The sequence below is a fragment of the Pituophis catenifer genome, unplaced genomic scaffold (assembly GCF_029215685.1).
Source record: "Pituophis catenifer annectens isolate HBS135680 unplaced genomic scaffold, rPitCat1.0.hap2 SCAF_16, whole genome shotgun sequence".
NCBI classification, from domain to species: Eukaryota; Metazoa; Chordata; class Lepidosauria; order Squamata; family Colubridae; genus Pituophis; species Pituophis catenifer.
The window spans coordinates 18790376-18810379 of record NW_027256896.1 but is presented as its reverse complement, the minus strand read 5'-3'; the positions used below and the strand labels follow the sequence as shown (position 1 = coordinate 18810379).

Below are 20004 nucleotides of genomic sequence, written 5' to 3'. Positions count from 1 at the left end.
AAAGTGGAAAAACATCTTTATTTATCTCGTACATCTATATTTTACATGCTTGCTTGTTTTTGAAAATAGGTATTTTCAATACCTATTTGAAAGGTATTGGAGGAGGCGAGGAAGGATGGCTAATTATACAAAAGTACAACAAAATGCAAAGCAAGCCATTTAATAATTAGTTAAAACACCATTAAAATTCATCAGTGGTACAGACTCCTTCTAATGAAAGCCCCCTGTTTCCAGATTCTCCGAGGCTGGATGAGATCATCCTTACATATTATTAATGGATATCAGTAGATGTCAGAGAGAAAAAATTCAATTGATTTTTCTTAATGAAAAGTTCCAAATTTCTGATGGTGATAAGGACAATCCAACTCTGGTGCATATGCAGTCTGGATTTTACTAACTAGATTCATCACCGGCTTAATTTATAGGTCACAAATGTTCAAAATATCAAGTTATACATCATCATCAGTAAAGACAACAAATATTAACATCTCCTCCACCTATGTTATGATTTCAACCTTATAAGAGCTACTTAAAGCAAACGGGTCCATCTCTCCAAAGCTATTTAGTGACTATTTTAATGGTTTTCTTCCAAGGTTCTACAGATGACGATGTCCAAAATTGTTGCATCCACTGCAGGGATGTCGCAAGCATCATCGCTAAGTTTTATTCCTCATTGTCTCGGCCGCCTTATCGTGGGACTAACTTCAGAACGATTGGTTTCTCTGGAACTAAGAATGCTTGGTTGCTCATGACCAGAGGAATCTGCAGGAGAGAGAAAGAACGGAGAAAGAAGTTAGCAAACAGGACAACCCAACCCAAATGTTTTTGTTGCATGCAGAAATAAAAATGTGTTTTTCTCCGTAGCAGGTCATTGATTTCATAAATGCAACACACTATAGTTTTTTTATGCATAGCATAAAGGTAAAAAAAAATGATATATCCAGTGTTATTTTCATTTTAGATGTCAAAAAGGTTTTGTGGCTCCCGGTGTTTTCTTTTCTGTGGGAAACGGGTCCGAATGGCTCTTTGAGTGTTTCAGGTTTGGTAGTACAGTGGTCTAAAGCACCCTGTTATTAAGACCAGCTGCCTGCAATTACTGCAGGTTCGAATCTTACCAGGCTCAAGGTTGACTCAGCCTTCCATCCTTTCTAAGGTAGGTTAAATGAGGACCCAGTTTGTGGGGGCAATAAGCTGACTTTGTATAAATATACAAAAGGATGAAGGCTATTGCTGAGCGCATTGTAAGCCGCCCTGAGTCTCCGGAGAAGGGCAGCATATAAATCAAATTAAAAATAAATTTTAAAAAAAAGGTTGCCGACCCCTGGACTAGAAGACCTCCAAGGCCCCTTCCAACTCCGTTAACAGATCAAATCCAAATCTATCTTTCTCACCGGTGTTTCTTTGCAGACTTTAAAGGAGAAGTGTTGCATAATGACGGCAATAGCAACTTTCATGGTGACCAACGCAAATCTCATTCCGAGGCAATTCCGGGGTCCAGCTCCGAAGGGAAGGTATGTGTAGGGATCGATGTTCTCTTTGTTTTCTTTGCTGAACCTGGGTGAACAGAGGAAGGAAAGAATGTCAGGAGCTGTAAGAAGGAGCTAGGACAAGGGACCTCAAACTTTTTAAACAGGAGGCCAATTCACAGTCCCTCAGACTGTTGGGAGGGGGCGGAGCAGCTGGGTGGGCGTGGCTAGGTGGGCGTGGCCAATTTAGCAGTCCAGAATTCACAGTAACTTAATAAAAAGGTTTATTTATTTATTTATTTATTATTTAAATTTGTATACCACCCTTCTCCCGAAGGACTCAGGGCGGTGAACAGCCAAAATTAAAATACATACAATATAAAATTTAAAATAATTTAAAAACAGAATTAAATCGAATTGGCTTCCCCAAAAATTAAAACCCATTACCCTTAAAATAACCCATTAAAATTTTAAGCCAGCCCAGCTTGCTGAAATAGGAAGGTCTTCAAAGCTCGACGGAAGGTATGGAGGTCCGGGATCAGACGTATTCCTGGGGGTAGCTCGTTCCAGAGGGCGGGTGCCCCCACAGAGAAGGCTCTCCCTCTGGGGGTCGTCGGTCGACATTGCTTGACCGACGGCACCCTGAGGAGGCCCTCTCTGTGGGAGCGAATTGGCCGGTGGGAGGTTATCGGTGGCAGAAGGTGGTCTCGTAAATAACCGGGCCCTAAGCCATGGAGCGCTTTAAAGGTGAGAACCAATACCTTGAAGCACACCCGGAAGACCACCGGAAGCCAATGCAGCTCGCGCAGGCAAGGTGTCACATGGGAGCGCCATGTCGCCCCCATAATTACCCGCGCGGCCGCATTCTGGACCAGCTGGAGCTTCCGAGTGCTCCTCAAGGGGAGCCCCATGTAGAGAGCATTGCAGTAGTCCAGGCGAGAGGTGACAAAGAGTCGGGACAAGGGACAAGGAATCTGCTTCGTGGTTTGGGGAGGTCTAGGTCAGAACAACAAATGCAAACATCTGGTTTGTTTGTACCTCTCAGGTCTGAACTCTTCTGGTTCTGGCCAGTATTCTGGGACCTGATGCAGAATGAGGGGTGGGATCATAATCACAGTGCCTTTGGGAATCGTCATCCCATTGATTTCAACATCCGTCTTGCAGACTCTTTCAATACGCCCTCCGAGAGGATAAATCCTTTGGGTTTCGTTCAGCACCATGTCAAGGTACTCCAGTTGCATGATGGCGTCATAGGTAACAGGTGCCTTGGCGGGATAATTAAAATAATTAATTTTCTTTCGTATCCGGTCCACCTTTCTTCTCCCAGATTGAAGCAAAGATGCCCATTTCCACGTTGACTCAATGTTGGTCAAAATATGGTAACAGAGTTTCCTAACACTGAAATCAACTCTGCATTAACAGAAACTCTGGACTCTGTTGGATAACGGGGGAGGGCGTTTTTGCCCTTCCTGGGCTCCGGAGGCTTTCCTCGAGCCTCCAGGATGGTGAAAACAGCCTCCTCAGGCTCTGGAGGCCCTTCCCAAACTTCCGGTAGGCCCGTTTTTCATCCTCCCTGAGCCTCCACACGCACCCTGCACTTATCTGCATCCAAAACAGGCCGTGTGGGGACTCCTGGGAGGGGAGGGATGGGCGGGGTGGGGCGGGGCCACCCAGGAGTGGGATTTGGGGGTTCTCCAAACTGCACAGAATCTTAGCTAGAGGTTCTTCCGAACCCCCATCAGCCCGCCCTTGTTATTACCTTATTGGGTAGAACAGTATCTATTTCCTCTTGCAGCTTCTGCTGAACATCTGGGTGAGTGGCTAAATTGTAGGCCATGTAACCAAGGGAATTACTGGTGGGTTCATATCCAGCAAAAACGAAGATAAATGCCTGGGCTAGAATTTCTTTATCGCTCAGGCCTGCAAAATAGAAATAAATAAAAAAAAAATAGGGTGATACAGTACAGAAAATTTACTGCGGGCAATCATTATGACTTCGTACCAAGGATAATAATAGACCTTGCCTCGTATTGTTTTATGTACTTCGAAACACAGCTAAAAGGTGTCAAACTTCCTAAGGTATCATAGAACAACGTTGATTGATGCTGACTTTGCTTGAAAGAAAGAAAAAAAAAACATATGCTGTGTTTTCTCTTTTTTTTTTTTTTTTTTTGTCCTTTGAACCATCCGTTTCTTGGAAAAGAACTTCTCGCTCGAGTTCAAGATAGACTTTGGAGGCCCATTGATTGAGACTTGCAAGAACTACTGGCGGGGGGGGGGAAGTCTTATCTTGCCAGGTCTCCGTAAGTCCAAGGTTCTTTAAAATATGATGCTAAGTTGTGGAAATTAGCGTGTGATCTACCTCAGCGATGGGGTTATCATGGAGAAAATCTGTCTATGGGGCTGCTAAAAGATGATAATGACTTGATGACACATAATCAGTCAAGTATGTGGACTCTGTGGACGTTGGCCACAGAATTGAGATGGTGGGTGTTAAGCAAATCCCTTCCAGGAAACCTCATTGCATATTTAACAGATTTGGAAGGGACCTTGGAGGTCTTCTAGTCCAGCCCCAAGTGGCTGTTCAGTCTCTTAAAATTTCTTGGCTGTTTACGACCATAAATTACAAGTCGGTTAGCTAGGACTTCTCAATCCATCAATAGAAATGCACCACAAAACTTAGAAAATGTGTAATGCTAAACGGGAAACGTAGGGACACGGTGGCTCAGTGGCTAAGACGCTGTGCTTATCGATCGAAAGGTCGGCAGTTCGTCAGTTCGAATCCCTAGTGCCGCGTAATGGGGTGAGCTCCCGTGACTTGTCCCAGCTTCTGCCAACCTAGCAGTTCGAAAGCAGGTTAAAAAATGCAAGTAGAAAAACAGGGACCACCTTTGGTGGGAAGGGAAGAGCGTTCCGTGCACCTTTGGCGGTGAGTCATGCCGGCCACATGACCATGGAGACGTCTTTGGACAGCGCTCGCTTTTCGGCTTTGAAACGGAGATGAGCACCTCCCCCTAGAGTTGGGAACGACTAGCACGTATGTGCAAGGGGAACCTTTACCTTAAACGGGAAACGGGGCAGTATTACCTTTATATGAGTGATTCAGTCCATTGCTTGTAGAGTTTTTGCCATTGTTTACAGAGTCCTTCTTGTTGTTTTGGGAGTCAATCATCATCTGGAGGAAATCCACCCGGCTCTGTGAATCAAATGAATGGACCCATGAAAACAGACAAATCAAGCATGCAACTTGGGTGTCACTAAGCATTAAGGGAACGAAGACAGGAACAAAAATATGGGTAGCCAGTGGTATATTAACCATTAAGCAGACTAAGCACGTGCTTAGGGCACCAGGCCCAAAGCAGGCACCACAAAGTTGAGAAAGAAAGAAAAAAAACAATGAAGATTTGTAAAAAGAAATGGGTGTGGCTTATTTTGTGGGTGTGGTTTGATGGTCATGTGACAATTCTTTAGGATTTAGCAGAGGTACTGGTCTACCAGGCATTTAACTGCTTGCCGAGCTGTACTGGTCTACCCATTTGTTTTTGGAGGCACCGGTCTACCCATTTATTTTTCAAGCACACTGGTCTACCACCACACTGCCTTTTAACACTGATCAGCTGTAGGGCGGCCCTTTGAAGCCCCACGGCAAGAGTTTAAACAGTTTTTTTTTCCTTTTAGTTGATCAGCTGGGTCTTGGGAGGCAGCGAATAGATTGGGGGAGGGGCCAAATAAAAGGTAAGAATAACACGGGGGGGAGGGAAGGCCCAGCTCCTGAACGGTGACCGTTACCGGTTCAGCCAAACCGGGCCGAACCGGGAGGAACCCACCACTGGTGCTTACCCCTTGGCCTTCCTTCAGTCGCGATTCCTTCATTTTTGAAAAAGATTTTGTGAAGAAGTTCACAGCTTCCCATGAAAAAGCGGTTAGGTTCAAGGCATTGAAAATGGGCATGAGTGCCGGGAACGTAACTGAAAAAGAAATTCATTTGTGAAAAACACCGCCATGTCCCTGGAGGAAAACAATATTTTATTATACATGTGTTTCTTTCCTTCGAGTACCCAAGGTGAGCAATGAATAAACATTAACAAGATTTATTCAAAAGGCCACACTCTGCAAACGCCAATGGCCGTCAGGCGGGTGCATTAAGAAGCCTCTGGATTATGCAAAGATGCGTCCTTTTCGACAGAAATGCCGTGTAAGGTTGTCTTTGTATCACAGCACGAGAAACTCAAAGCAGTGCCATTATCCCTCATTAATTGGGAGCAGGCAACTTGCCACCTTAGGTTCATACCTGCTGCTCGATTTAATTTCATTTTCAAAAAGCTCCCTGTAAAAGATGAATCCAAACTGATCGGAAAAGGGAAACAGAAACAGTGACAGAGGAGGAGGTGGGCGAACGGGCGAAAAGAGCTCCATCCATTTTGGCTTCGGTTAGAAACATCCATCGAACAATGAAATTACATCGCACCAAAACTCTAACCTAGGGGTCCTCAAACTACGGCCCACGGGCCAGATATGGCCCGCCGAAGCCATTAATCCAGCCCACGCGGGACCACAAGGCTGTCCCACTCACATGGCCCCCCCGGCCACCGGCCACCAGCCGCCTTCTAGAAGCTGAGGCGGCCAAAAATGGGATGTGCGGAGGTCTCGAGAGGTCAAAAACGGGCCCATTTTGGGGCAGCAGAGTGGTACTGGAGGCTGGGGAGGCCACATACAGGACATCCGGAGGCCTTGGGAGGCCAAAAATGGGCCCACTTTTGGCTTCCTCAGCCTCCAGAGAGAAGGAGAGGGAGAGAGAAAGACACACACAGAGAAACAGAAGTCCCTCACACAGACCCAAGGCAGCCATATCCCTTCACTAGCCTGATTTCCACCCCCAGGAGCATAACAAATTGAAGTTTTCATAGGAATGAAATTGTGTACACTGTTATCTATATCTACATATGTAAATAAATCAATATTAGAATTATATGTACAAAAGATAAATTGAAATCAGGGAGAAAAAAATGGATGTGCAAGAAGTGTTTACCGATGCGAAATTGTTCAAAAGAAGAAAATTGTAAAAGAATCTTTTTTTGATTTCAAAAAAACAAAACAAAACTGTTTTAATAAAAATTATGCTTTAAAAAAAACAAAAACAAATTGAAGTTTAATTTGTGTGTATTGTTTAATGGACTGCTAAATTGGCCATGGCCACCCAGTCACATGACCACCTAGCCACACCCATCCAGCCGGTTCGCCCCCCCCAAAACAGTCTGAGAGACCGTGAATTGGCCCCCAGTTTAAAAAGTTTGAGGACTCCCTGCAGTCTAACCCTTTGGGCTATGCATGCAATCTCAGGTTCAGTCACACAATCTTCTGTGAGTAGATTGCAATCAAGAGGGAGCACCTCTTCAGAGAAGAAAGGTTTCCCATCTCCAATCTCAAATGCAGCAGAAGATCCTACCAACAGAATGAAACGATGAACCGGAGAGGCAAAATTTCTCTGGGCGAGTTAGGGAAGACTTCGCCGGATTCCAGAAAGCAGAACTTACATGCAAGAATGATCCGTGGATCGAAAGAACTGAACTTGGTGAGCTTCTTGATCTGCTTGACGAAAGGATCCTTGGGATTGTTCATGGAGTTGATGTCTATCCCGAAGGAAGTGCTGGTGACCACATCCATGCTGTAGGCCCCGAAGACGCTAAGAAGAAAAAGGAGAGCAACAGATGATCCAAACTGCAGGGGTTTCGGTGACAAAGATTTAGGAAATGGCTATAATGGCCTGACAGAAGATACATCAAAACACGTATAGCCAACACAAAAAAAACCCCAGCTTCCTGATGGGGCCGGTTTGTTAAACATCAGTTTTGGCTCTGGAAATCCCCCACACATCTGGAGCACGTCAAGTTGAAGAACGTAGGCCTGATGTCACCAGCAGCAGCTTTCCAGGGTCCTGGATTGTAGCCTGACCCAGAATTGAATTGAGACATTCGACATCCAAGGCCTGTTGCAGTTAGTTTAATATTTTGTAGGCTGCAATTGGCTTGATGGCTCTCATGTCAGAGAGAGAGAGAGGGTGGGAGAGAGAGAGAGATTGGAAGGATGGATGGATGGAAGGATGGCTGGATGAGACAGATGAGAGATGATATATATAGATGAGCGATGAGATAGATAGATAGATAGATAGATAGATAGATAGATAGATAGATAGATAGATAGATAGATAGATAGATAGATATAGGTAAGTAGGTAGGTAGGTAAGTAGGTAAGTAGGTAGGTATGGATGGAGATAGACAGACAGACATGGATGGAGATAGATAGGTGATAGGTAGATAGATAGATAGATAGATAGATAGATAGATAGATAGATAGGAGAGAGAGAGATAGGTAGGTAAGTAGGTAGGTAGGTAGGTAAGTAGATAGGTATGGATGGAGATAGACAGACGGACATGGATGGACATAGATAGATAGGTGATAGGAAGGTAGGTAGGTAGGTAGGTAGATAGATAGATAGATAGATAGATAGATAGATAGATAGATAGATGAGAGAGAGAGAGATAGGTAGGTAAGTAGGTAGGTACGTAGGGAAGTAGGTAAGTAGGTAGGTATGGATGGAGATAGATGGACATGGATGGACATAGATAGATAGGTGATAGGTAGGTAGGTAGGTAGATAGATAGATAGATAGATAGATAGATAGATAGATAGATAGATGAGAGACAGAGAGAGATAGGTAGGTAAGTAGGTAGGTATAGATGGAGAGACAGACAGACATGGATGGAGATAGATAGATGATAGGTAGGTAGGTAGGTAGAAGATAGATAGATAGATAGATAGATAGATAGATAGATAGATAGATAGATAGAGATAGATATAGATAGACAGAGATAGATAGATAGATAGATAGATAGATAGATAGATAGATAGATAGATAGAGATAGATAGATATAGATAGACAGAGATAGATAGATAGATAGATAGATAGATAGATAGATAGATAGATAGATAGATAGATAATAGGTAGGTAGGTATGGATGGAGATAGACAGACAGACAGACAGATAGAGATACACAGATAAGAGAGAGAGAGGGATACTAAAATGTCTCTATTTTGCTGCACAATTCCTCGAGTTCTTCAAATCCCTGGATTTTAATTTGCAGTTTTCTCTAGTACAAATATACTTAGCATTTGCAAACAAACTCCATTAATATAATGCCTTTTTCCTGCATTGTTTTCATCCACAGATGCATTTTTGTCCAGATTTGTCCCAAGCCCGTGAAATGTATCGCGACGGTACACATTTTCAACGAAAGTCACATTTTACTCCGGGTAGCAGTCGGGAAACGAGAAGCGGTGTTTCAAACGTGGCATTACTAAGGCCGTCTTCCTCCCCCCTCCCCATTTGTGACAGCCCTGGATAGTCTTCCTGCTCCGAAGAACTTACTCTTTCACATCTATGGGCTCATCGTTTTCCATTTTCTTCTGAATGTTTTGAATTAAAATCTCCCCGTAGTGTTTAATGATGGGAAACATCTGAAAAACAAAACCACAGTTTTAAACATTGATAGGCAGTTCCCTTTCTTAGTGGCTGGTGCGTTCCAGCAAAGCCAGTGGCTGATTCATAAATAATTACACATTCAACTGTGATGCAGATAATGGCAGTCTTTCTTAAGTTTGATTGATGGGTTCCTCAAAATTTATTGTTCTTTCTCTGTGGCGCATTTTAGGGCTGAAATGGACAGAGCAGCTAATCTGGTCCAGGATCGATGTTCTTTGGAGATCTGTTAGGACTGTATGTAGAACTAAATTTGAGTTATATGGCCCTCACAGTCTTTATTTACTCAATCCAAATAGACCTGGAAGGGATCTTGGAGATCTTCTAGTCCAGCCCCTACTCAAGCAGGAGATCCTATCTATATCATTTCAGACAAGTGACTGTCCAGTCTCTTCTTAAAATCCTCCAGTGATGGAGCACCTACAACTTCTGGTGGCAAGCTGTTCCACTGGTTAATTGTCCTCACTATTAGGAAGTTTCTCCTTAATTCCAGGTTGTTTCTCTCCTTGATGAATTTCCATCCATTGTCTCTAATCTTGCTTTCAGGTGCTTTGGAGAACAAGTTGACCCCCTCCTCTTTGGGGCAACCCTTCAAATCTTGGAAGACTGCAAACCTGTCTCCCGTACTCCTTCTTTTCTCTAGACTAGCCAAACCCAAATCCTGCAACCGTTCTTCATACTCCTAAGCAAGTCTAGGATTGCCCTGTAAGGTCATCAGATGGTTAGAGAAAGAAGGAAAAAGACATGTCCCCTAAATAAGCAATGTAGGGATTGCTCTTCCTATGACAGGTGTGGGACACACTTTCCAATACTCCCAATTGGGATAAAAGATGGGAACCAGCTCTACTCCGTCTTCCTAAAAGCAGAACATCTAAGAAAAGATCACGTCTTAGCTTCTGAAATTTCCTTTCTTCTCATTACCATTATCTTGGTAATGTAAAAGGGGACAATATTTTGAGGATCGCTGGTCACCTTATCCCCTCTCCCTAGAGAGAAACTAGGAGCTCTTAAGAGGAAACCTTCTCCTGCTGTTGATTTCACAATCAATTGTTGTACCATTGGGTATGAAAAGAACATTTTAGAACATGCGTTCCTCAGATTTTGTACATTGGTCATGGATGGAACAGAAGAGGGATTGTTATTGTGACAACACTACATAACCTGAAAGAAGTACATAGTAGGAAGAGATGGCAAAACCTCCTTCAAGTTTTTGTTTAATAGCTGTTTCCTTCCTCCCTCCCTCCCTCCCTCCCACCCTTTCTTCCTTTTCTCTACCCCTTCCTTCTTCTTTCATATGTAGCTTCCTTCCTTCCTTCCTTCCTTCCTTCCTTCCTTCCTTCCTTCCTTCCTTCCTTCCTTCCTTCCTTCCTACCTTTTCTTCCTTCTCTCTACTCCTCCCTCCCTCCCTCCCTCCCACCTTTTCTTCCTTCTCTCTACTCCTCCCTCCCTCCCTCCCACCTTTTCTTCCTTCTCTCTACTCCTCCCTCCCTCCCTCCCACCTTTTCTTCCTTCTCTCTACTCCTCCCTCCCTCCCTCCTTCCCTCCCTCCCTCCCTCCCTCCCTTCCTTCCTTCCTTCCTACCTTTTCTTCCTTCTCTCTACTCCTCCCTCCCTCCCTCCCACCTTTTCTTCCTTCTCTCTACTCCTCCCTCCCTCCCTCCTTCTCTCCCTCCCTCCCTCCCTCCCTCCCTCCCTTCCTTCCTTCCAAAATTCAGCTCTAGCTTTGGGGCATGAAATGAAGCTTAGAGGAAACAACCTCTTTGAAGAAAGAAGTTGAGAAACGGAATAGAGAAAGTTCTCCGTTCTTTTAAGGTGTTTTTTTTTTTCTTGTTACCTCCTTCAGCTTCCCGCTGGTGAAGGTGGGGGAGAGCACAGTGCGAATCCTCTTCCACTGTTCGTCTTGGGACATAGAGACTGCATTTTTTAAGATGTCTGGGGCAGGGAAAGCCTAGAGATAAGGAAGAAAACATTACACAATGTTCAGATTTCAAAAACTCAGCTGTGTCTGAAGAAACTCTTGGGATGCAAAACATCACCGGATACCACGATGGTTAGGTGATAAATTCACCCCTATTTTGGGGAGGTGAAGGCATCTACCACCTGCTCCCAACAGTGGCCCAATTTAAAACTGATCTAAGCAAAAATCTCAACCCAGACTCAATTTTGCATGTTTCAGAATATGATAGAGAACCCCCCCCCCAAATTTCCTCTTCTTATCTTCTGATTTAACATATAGCCATATATTTTGCTATCTGATGGTTCAAGAAGCAAGAGACTTACTCGCCGGTTGGTAAAAGTAGTGTAGCATTCTTTCACTAGGACAGTCTTGATAATTGCAGGATCCAATACAGCAATAATAGGCTGACGGCCATCATAAATTCTGCATTCAAAAGGAAGAAGCACAAAGAGATGCCATAAGCATATATATATATATATATATATATATATATATATATATATATATATATATATATATATTCATTCTCTGAGCTTACAGTGTAGCCTTTTCTACTTGGACTCTCTTCTCTGAGCTTATAGCATAGCCTTTTCAACTTGGCCCCTGCCCTGGTTGTTGACTAGATCTTCCATCATCCCCATCCATCATTTCTGTGGAGGATAGGATGTGTAGACTGGTATTGCTGAAGCATCCTGAGTTGGGGCAGACTTATTGTCATGGTAGTCTTCATGGAGTATCTAAAATGGAATGACCGATGGTTGTATGTTCAAGAAAACTCGAGCAATCAGAAGAGTTCCTAGTTGCTGATGGGTTCTCAGCTACACTTTTCTAGATGATGGAGTTGATGGAAATAATTTTTCTTCCCTAAAGACAGCCACTTGTATCAATACTCCATTCAGTTGCCCAACTCTCAGTAGACTTAACCTAACTGAGATCCCACAGAGGAATCAAGTCAACCTCAGGTCATGTTGAAAAGCTAAATTGGGTCATGAAGTTGTGTAGTTGCAACCTAGACAGAGAAGATGACAACATTCTGGCCAAAGGCAAAGGCAAACCACTTACTTCCTGTTGTCAAGACACCATGGATGAATATGTCCATGACATAATCAGGAAAACATTTGACTCAAACGACATTTTTACATTTACTAATGGGTTACACAACCTCCAATGCAAGCAAGATGATTGAGGGACTGGAGGCTAAAACATAGGAAGAACAGTTGCAGGAACTGGGTATGTCTAGTTTAATGAAGAGAAGGACTAGGGGAGACATGATAGCAGTCTTCCAATATCTCAGGGGTTGCCCCAAAGAAGAGGGAGTCAAGCTATTCTCCAAAGCACCTGAAGGCAGGACAAGAAGCGATGGGTGGAAATTAATCAAGGAGAGAAGCAACTCAGAACTAAGGGGAAATTTCCTGACAGGGAGGACAATCAATCAGTGGAACAACTGGCCTCCAGAAGTTGTGAATGCTCCATCACTGGAGGTTTTCGAGAAGAGATTGGAAAACAATTTTGTCTGAAATGGTATAGGGTCTCCTGCTGGAGCAGGGGGTTGGACTAGAAGACCTCCAAGGTCCCTTCTAGACCCTTCAAGAACAGAACTCTTGCTGTTTTGTTCTTTCTCACGAATGAAAATAGAGACGGGCCCACCGGAAATTCCTGCCAGAGATTATTTCGCGAGCCTTCCTGCCCTCCCTCTTAACTTTTCACGCCAGAGAAAGCTGTTTACAGTCTGTGCTTAGATCTGCTTACTTTCTAGGAAGAAGAGGTTTCTCTGCGCCTTTCACAGCCAAGCGGATAATCTCCCAGAAAAAATCATATTTGAAAAGGGCAACTATTTGCTTTGTTGTCGCACCAGCAACAAAGCATCTTCCTGGCCGGGAGCTTATCGACAAAAAACCATTGTGTAGCTATTGTACAACCAGTCCAGCTTCCCCCCCCCCCCCCGATAGATCTGTGAGGGGATGGATGGCTTTAAAAGACGTCAGAAAGGAGCCGTGGAAAATACCCACCAGAGCTCCAAAGAGAAGAGAGGAACATCTGGATTTCTGGTTAATTCTATAATTTGGGACAGCCGTGGTAGCTATGAAAAGAGAGAGCCAAAGACCCTTGGATGGCTAGAACTTCGCAGGCATTTCTATAACCTTGTAAAAATATATGCATAATAAAGAAATGCTTTAACTTCACTTGGGACTATAAACTGCAACCTGTTTAAATAAATATTTTATCAAGCCAGTGAGAAGCAGAGTCATCGAACCTACTGATGAATATTCAGGATTGGTTGGTTTTTATTTTTATTGATTTGTTTCTTCCTTTCCTTTCCTTTCCTTTCCTTTCCTTTCCTTTCCTTTCCTTCCCTTTCCTTTCCTTTTCTGTCCTTTCCTTCTCTCCCTCCCTCCCTCCTTCCTTCCTTCTTTTCTGTCCTTCTGTCTTCTTTCCTTCCTTCCCTCCTTTCCTCCTTTCTTCTTTCTTTCTTTCTCTTTCTTTCTTTCTTTCTGTTTTTCAGTCTTCCTTCCTTCCTTCCTTCCTTCTTCTCTTCCCTTCCCTTCCTACTTCTCTCCCTTTTTGCCTTCCTTCTCTCTCCTCCTTCTTTCTCTCCTCCTTCCTTCCTTCCTTCCTTTCCTTCTCTCTCTCCCTCCCTCCTTCCTTCCTTCTTTTCTGTCCTTCTGTCTTCCTTCCTTCCCTCCTTCCCTCCTTCCCTCCTTTCTTCTTTCTTTCTTTCTCTTTCTTTCTGTTTTTCAGTCTTCCTTCCTTCCTTCTTCTCTTCCTACTTCTCTCCCTTTTTGCCGTCCTTCTCTCTCCTCCTTCTTTCTCTCTCCTCCTTCCTTCCTTCCTTTCCTTCTCTCCCTCCCTCCTTCCTTCCTTCTTTTCTGTCCTTCTGTCTTCCTTCCTTCCTTCCTTCCTTCCTTCCTTCCTTCCCTCCTTTCCTCCTTTCTTCTTTCTTTCTCTTTCTTTCTTTCTTTCTGTTTTTCAGTCTTCCTTCCTTCCTTCTTCTCTTCCTTCCCTTCCTACTTCTCTCCCTTTTGTGCCTTCCTTCTCTCTCCTCCTTCTTTCTCTCTCCTCCTTCCTTCCTTCCTTTCCTTCTCTCTCTCCCTCCCTCCTTCTTTCTTCTTTTTCTTTCTTTCTTTCTTGAATCCTTTCTCTTTGAATCCACCCCTAGTCTCTGTAGATCTGAGCTGAGAACTAGAAACTTGTAATAAATAGAGTGCTCACCTCCAGATCTTTCCATATTTCTTGTAGCATTCACTGTCGAATTTTATAAATCCCTGGGGGAGGGAAAGTTTAAAGGCTTAGAAACAATGGATTTTGGGAGTTGAAGTCCACCAGTCGTAAAAGGACCACCCTTCCCCACCCCTGATCTAAAGGTTGAGTTGGCCCTCTATCAATACTCACTTTGCGGTAATTCAAGAGTGTCCCAAAGAACGGCAATAAGGTTGGACCAGAAATCCCCACTTTGCTGAGAATTCGAAATGGCCAAACTCCATATCTGGAAAGAGAAAGAAATGTGACCCAAGAGATGTTTGCTGAACTGTGTATTATTCAGTAAATCTTACTCAGGTGGCTGAAGTTTTTAAAACAATCACTCTGAGGTTCTTGGTGCTCTCTGAGCTGGGTTGTTTTTTTTGCAGACATTTCATTACCACACAAGGTAATATCATCAGTGCTAGACAGAAGAGGGGGGAGAGGAGGAGGAGGAGGAGGAGGAGGAGGAGGAGGAGGAGGAGGAGGAGGAGGAGGAGGAGGAGGAGGAGGAGGAGGAGGAAAGGGAAAAGGAGGAGAACGGAGGAAAAGGTTAGGAAGAGAAGGGAAGGAAGAGAAGGAGGAGAGGAGGAAAAAAAGGAGGAGGAGGAGGAGGAGGAGGAGGAGGAGGAGGAGGAGGAGGAGGAGGAGGAGGAGGAGGAGGAGGAGGAGGAAAGGGAAAAGGAGGAGAACGGAGGAAAAGGTTAGGAAGAGAAGGGGAGGAAGAGAAGGAGGAGAGGAGGAAGAAAAGAAGAGGAGGAGGAGGAGGACGAGGAGGACGAGGAGGAGGAGGACGAGGAGGACGAGGAGGAGGAGGAGGAGGAGGACTGTTGGGGTCCTTGGTGCTCTCTGAACTTGATGGTTCTCTTGCAGACCTTTCACAACCCAACTAGGTAACATCATCAGTGCTAGAAGGGAGAGGGGCGTGCTCTCATTTTACGTTCTAGTGGCTTGCCCTGTCAACCCCATTCCCTTCTAGCACTGATGATGTTCCCTAGTTGGGTCACGAAACATCTGCAAAGAAAACCACCAAGCACAGAGATCACCAAGGACCCCACCCTTTAACCCCGAACTTCAAATATTCTCTTCTTAAAAAAAAAAAGAAATCACTTACTCACTAACTACAAGGACTGAATTCATAAAACCTGCCAAGTCCGAACTGTGGAACCGTACAATATTAGATAGAATTTGATAGATTCACTGGCGATAAAGGGTCAATGCAATATCTCAGGACAAAGCTGTGGGACCTGTTCTTTCTAACCATAATAGAGGAAGCAAAGTCAGATGTCCAACTGCAAATTTCTCTCTCTCTCTCTCTCTCTCTCCCCACCTCTCTCCTTCTCCCTTACTCTCTCTCTCCCTCTCTCTCTCTCTCTCTCCCCCCTCTCTCTCTCCTGTTCTCTCTTTCTCACTCTCTCTTCCTCTCCCTTCCTCTCCCTCCCCCTCTCTCTCCCTCCCTCCCTCTCCCTCTCTCCCCCCTCTCTCTCCCTCTCTCTCTCCCTTACTCTCTCTCTCCCCTCTCTCTTTCTCCCTCTCTCCCTCTCTCTCCCTCTTCCTTACTCTTTCTCCCTCTCTCTCTCCCTCTCTCTCCCCCTCTCCCTCTTCTTTACTCTCTCTCTCTCCCCCTCTCCCTCTCCCATCCTCTTCCCCCCTCTCTCTTCCCCATCTCGATGGATCCTCATGGTTTTTTTTTTTTTTTCCAAGCATGGTGTCAGCCAGGATATAATTGCCGAAGGGAGAACGCAATCATGCCTGATAAAGATGATTAGAAGACTCAACCTCATCATGACCAACAAGCCTCTCGAATAATAAAATGACTGCTTAGTTAAGTGATTTGGAGAGATTGGTGTTAATCAACGGAGAAGCCATTTTCATTCTCAACCTGCTGCAGGTAAGTGGAAACCTGCTCAGTTGAATTCTTCCTTTTATTCCAGAGTTCAAAGGGAAGGACACCGTGCACCCTTCTTCAATTTCACCTGGATAACCTCTTCATGACGTGGTGTAAAACACACGGGGGACATTGAACATACAATGGTACTCAACTGCTTTGAAATTCGTCGAATTCGGTATTCAACAATTTTTGACGTGGAAATTTGGTCCCAATACTCATCATTTGTTTAGTACTCAAAACACAAGCTAGAATTATTGGTGTCGGCTGCCTTGTGGCTCACGACATTATTCCTTATGGGGGAAAAAATGTTTGGTGCTCATCGTTTTTGACATTCATCACGCCTCCCAGAACCAATTAACGATGAATACCAAGGTACCACTGTATCAGAAACTGTGTTTTATTGATTTGGATCACATCAGCAGAGAACTATCTGTCTTCTTGAAATAATTACCTTCCAAAGATTTGCAGTTTTGAACATGAAATGAGAGGCAACACCTCAAACCCATTTCACTTTTCTGTTTAACTGATAAAGGGGAATATTTGACATGAGGGGTCCTTGGTGCTCTCTGAGCTTGCTTGTTTTCTTGCAGACGCTTCTGACATCATCAGTGCTAGAAGGGAGTGGGGTATGTGAGAGGGAGGAGGGAGGAGGAGGAGGAGAAGAAGAAGAAGAAGAAGAAGAAGAAGAAGAAGAAGAAGAAGAAGAAGAAGAAGAAGAAGAAGAAGAAGAAGAAGAAGAAGAAGAAGAAGAAGAAGAAGAAGAAGAAGAAGAACTGTGAGGACCTTGGTGCTTTCTGAGGTTTATTGTTTTCTTGCAGACGTTTCATGACCCAATTAGGTAACATCATCAGTGCTAGAACAGAGTGGAGTATATGAGAGCGAGGAGGAGGAGGAGGAGGAAGAGAAGGAGGAGGAGGAGGACGACGACGACGACTGTGGGGTCCTTGGTGCTCTCTGAGCTGGGTTGTTTTCTTGCAAACGTTTCATGACCCATCTAAGTAACATCATCAGAGCTAGAACTGAGTGGGGTGTGTGAGAGGGAGGAGGAGGAGGAGGAGGAGGAAGAGGAAGAGGAAGAGGAAGAGGAAGAGGAAGAGGAAGAAGAAGAACTGTGAGGACCTTGGTGCTTTCTGAGGTTTATTGTTTTCTTGCAGACGTTTCATGACCCAATTAGGTAACATCATCAGTGCTAGAACAGAGTGGAGTATATGAGAGCGAGGAGGAGGAGAAGGAGGAAGAGGAGGAGGAGGAGGACGACGACGACTGTGGGGTCCTTGGTGCTCTCTGAGCTGGGTTGTTTTCTTGCAAACGTTTCATGACCCATCTAAGTAACATCATCAGAGCTAGAACTGAGTGGGGTGTGTGAGAGGGAGGAGGAGGAGGAGGAGGAGGAGGAGGAGGAGGAGGAGGAGGAGGAGGAGGAGGAGGAGGGAAGAAGACTGTGGGGTCCTTGGTGCTTTCTGAGCTTGCTTGTTTTCTTGCAGATGTTCCATGACCCAACTAGGTAACATTATCAGTGCTAGTGTTTTCTGTTTAAGAACAGCAAGGTGCAAACAAAGACAACTTCTCACACTGATGAAGATTCTCAGTTACCCAGGCAGAGTTGTTTGGAAGTTGAGTTACAGCAACTGGACCTCTGTTCTTTTCCTCTTCATTTGAAACGTTTCGCTGCTTATCCAAGCAGCTTCTTCCGTCTGAGCAAATTGATGAGGAAAACCTCATGTATGTCCTCCAGGATGGTCTCATTCAGGGATAGGCAAGAAATCAAATCCCCCTCGAAAACATATATGGGGTCCCCCCAATCTCCTTGCTCAGACTAAAGAAGCTCTTGGGAGAATCAGCAAAACGTTTCGAACTAACAGGACAAGGCAAGAAATCCAGTTGCCATGACTCAACTTCCAGGTGTAGCTACTCATGGTTGTCAACGTAGGAGGAGAAGAGGTTGGTGTTTGTTGCAATTAAGTGCCACCCACTGAAATTTCCTGCACCTAGCCACCCTTTTTCAGCTTCTAAAAATAACTTGAGATTTATTGATATTTATCCTGGTAAATGATTCACCAGCTTCCTTTTACAAGCCTGGGCGAGATATTATGTAAGTAATTGAAATATCTTATCATCGATGTTTAGAAATATCTCATTCAGCTTTGGGATCCTGTGATTTGCTCTAAGTAGGGTTTTCTTTGAAAACAGCCTGGGGAACTCCGTTAATCCAGTTTCTAACCTTATTCTCAAGGTGAGAAATATATATATATATATATATGTCTCCCCTCTCCTCATTTCCACGACGACCGAGCTTCAAAGGGATTTAGCAGGCAAAAGTTCAGAGCTTATCTCTTATCTCTCCTCTCTATGCCAGCGCTGAGGGGCTGACAGTAACATAAATATCTACTCAGCATACATTGCTAATTATATACACTTATGTTTACATATATTACATCATCTTTCAGTCTGCCCATCCTAGTTATTTCCTGTTCCGACTTCTATTTCTCAAATCCCACCATTGTTAAAATCTATTCCAACTCTCGTACTTTTTCTGTCTCTCCTTTATTTTTTAGTTCTAGCGTCAATCTATCACATTCTGCACACTCTAATATTTTCTTTATTATCTCCCTTTCTAGAGGTACAGGTATATTCTCATTCTTCCATTGTTGGGCATATTCCATTCTCGCTGCCATGATGATATGTAATATTAAATACTTTGATCCTTTACCATAACCTTCTGTTATGATTCCTAATAGAAATAGTTCTGGTTTAAATGCCAATCTTTGTCCCATCACTTTTTTCCAGCCACACCTGGATCTTTTGCCAATATTCTTTTGCTTTCCTGCATGTCAAGGTGAGAAATATTGTTCACCCTGATATGAGTCAGAGAAAGTGACTTAGATAAAACCCATCCCGAGAATTAATGGTGCAGGAACAAGATTTGAACTGGGAGCTTCAAGTTCTGAAGATGCATCTCTTAATGACTATGTTCAATTAAAACATTCTGGATAGAAGGTCAGACTTGCTCCATTATCACAATCTGGACTGGGATTTCTAGCTGCCCATCAATGAATAAAAAACCGGGTGCTGGGTGATTTTACTCTTTGTAGACTGGTCACACCCATTCACCCTGTTATGTTAAAATTTATGGGGTCCTTGGTGGTTTCTGAGCTTGGTTATTTCCTTGCAGACATTCCGTTACCCAGAAAGGTTAACATCATCAGTGCTAGAACTTTGCTCAGACAACATACCCAACTCTCTTTGAGCACTGATGATGTTGTCTACATGGCTTACGAGACATCTGTAAGAACACCACCCAGCTCAGAGAGCACCAAGGACTCCACAGTTCAACCTCAAGCTACAAATATTCTCTTATCGATGTTGAAAACTAAGAGCTACCCTTTTCTTGTTTTTTCAGAGCAACGAGGAAAAAGAACGAAAAGGAAGGGAAAGGTGGAAAGCCAACGTAGAATACTTACAGCAGAATAAGTCCCATCAAAAGCACCACCATGAACCATGTCTCCATGGATAAGGTAGGAAGAAGATCCATCGTGAGTTCTTGGATCTTCTGGCCGGGTGATTCTTCTATGAGCTTCAGCTAGAATTCTGTCCTTGAGCAGACAATTCTGGGACAACTTTCTTCTCCCAATTTCTTGGTTATCCTTTGTCAGCCTTGCTATGCCTGGAGAAGTGAATCTGTCCTGATGCGACTTACTGTTATATTTATTTGCAAAAGAGGAGGAGAGCTGGTGCTCCTCCTACTGACACATAATAGGCTGTGAAGTCATATGAACTTGCTTGCTTTATTATGAAAGAGCAATTCAGACCAGCTTTGTTAAGCAAGAACATAATGTACTTCGAAAGTATTACTTCCCTTAACAAAATACACAAACACATATCAGTGTGTGTTTTGTTAAGTCATCATGGCTGACTTC

General features: G+C 43.9%; 1 protein-coding gene across 1 annotated transcript; it reads right to left on the bottom strand.

Annotated features, from left to right (window-relative positions):
* LOC139325094 (cytochrome P450 3A9-like) lies at positions 1–19740 on the bottom strand. Its single transcript, XM_070954821.1, has 13 exons — positions 19549–19740; positions 14350–14443; positions 14170–14222; positions 11283–11382; positions 10837–10950; positions 8893–8981; positions 7001–7149; positions 5307–5434; positions 4554–4662; positions 3226–3386; positions 2505–2731; positions 1392–1554; positions 1–762 (listed from the first exon to the last, which is right to left on the bottom strand). Exons 1-13 carry the CDS (start codon positions 19617–19619, stop codon positions 688–690), a joined length of 1533 nt encoding a protein of 510 aa, XP_070810922.1. The 5' UTR covers positions 19620–19740; the 3' UTR covers positions 1–687.
* Positions 19741–20004: the final 264 nt, after the last annotated feature.

Coding starts and splice junctions, on each gene's coding strand:
- LOC139325094 (XM_070954821.1), bottom strand. CDS start 19,619: ATGGATCTTCTTCCTACCTTATCCATGGAGACATGGTTCATGGTGGTG. Junction 10,951..11,282: donor CTACTTTTACCAACCGGCGA/GTAAGTCTCTTG, acceptor CCTTATCTCTAG/GCTTTCCCTGCCCCAGACAT. Junction 763..1,391: donor AAGTCTGCAAAGAAACACCG/GTGAGAAAGATA, acceptor TCTCTCCTGCAG/ATTCCTCTGGTCATGAGCAA.